Consider the following 541-nt stretch of genomic DNA (forward strand, 5'->3'; position numbering starts at 1 on the left):
CTTGGCGTCGGTTAAATGGACATTTGTATAATTTATAGTGGCTTTTTTTGAATTCATGATCATATTAATTGATAATAATCAGAGAAAATCTATAATTTTAGGTTTTTCAATAGCATTGTAGGATGTCCATGTTTTACTGTAGGTCATTTCCTATTACATGAAACCTCTCAAACATTCAAACAGTTATCTCTCACAGTACCTATGACCTGGAGGCTTTCAGCAGACAGTCTTTGCGTGGCAGCAGCGACCGCCTCAGCGAGCTTCATGCTCCGAAGCGGGTGGTGTCTCTGGATCACATGCAGGAGCTCATTGAGAAGCAGGAAGATCCTCAACCCCTCAACCCCCACAGACGTCTCATTGAAAGAGGGAAGCACGTGTAGGACAGCAGCCTCAACCTGTTGAGTACATATAATGTAAAAACTAGTATTTGGCAGTAACTGATACTTAGTAGTATATTACTGTAATATTATTATGCACTTTACAATAAGGGTACATTAATCAGCATGACTTCATCCATTAATAAGAATTAATTAACAGTTAA

At 38.6% G+C, this 541-nt stretch overlaps 1 protein-coding gene across 1 annotated transcript in view; it reads right to left on the reverse strand.

Moving 5' to 3' along the window:
- Positions 1 to 541, reverse strand: part of LOC116693541 (probable E3 ubiquitin-protein ligase HERC3) — a 28303-nt gene that overhangs the window by 6672 nt on the left and 21090 nt on the right. The window contains 1 exon segment of the mRNA XM_032522550.1: positions 200 to 395. Within this exon segment, the coding sequence (XP_032378441.1) occupies positions 200 to 395 (196 nt within the window).

This window comes from Etheostoma spectabile, chromosome 8 (assembly GCF_008692095.1).
Source record: "Etheostoma spectabile isolate EspeVRDwgs_2016 chromosome 8, UIUC_Espe_1.0, whole genome shotgun sequence".
Lineage (NCBI taxonomy): Eukaryota > Metazoa > Chordata > Actinopteri > Perciformes > Percidae > Etheostoma > Etheostoma spectabile.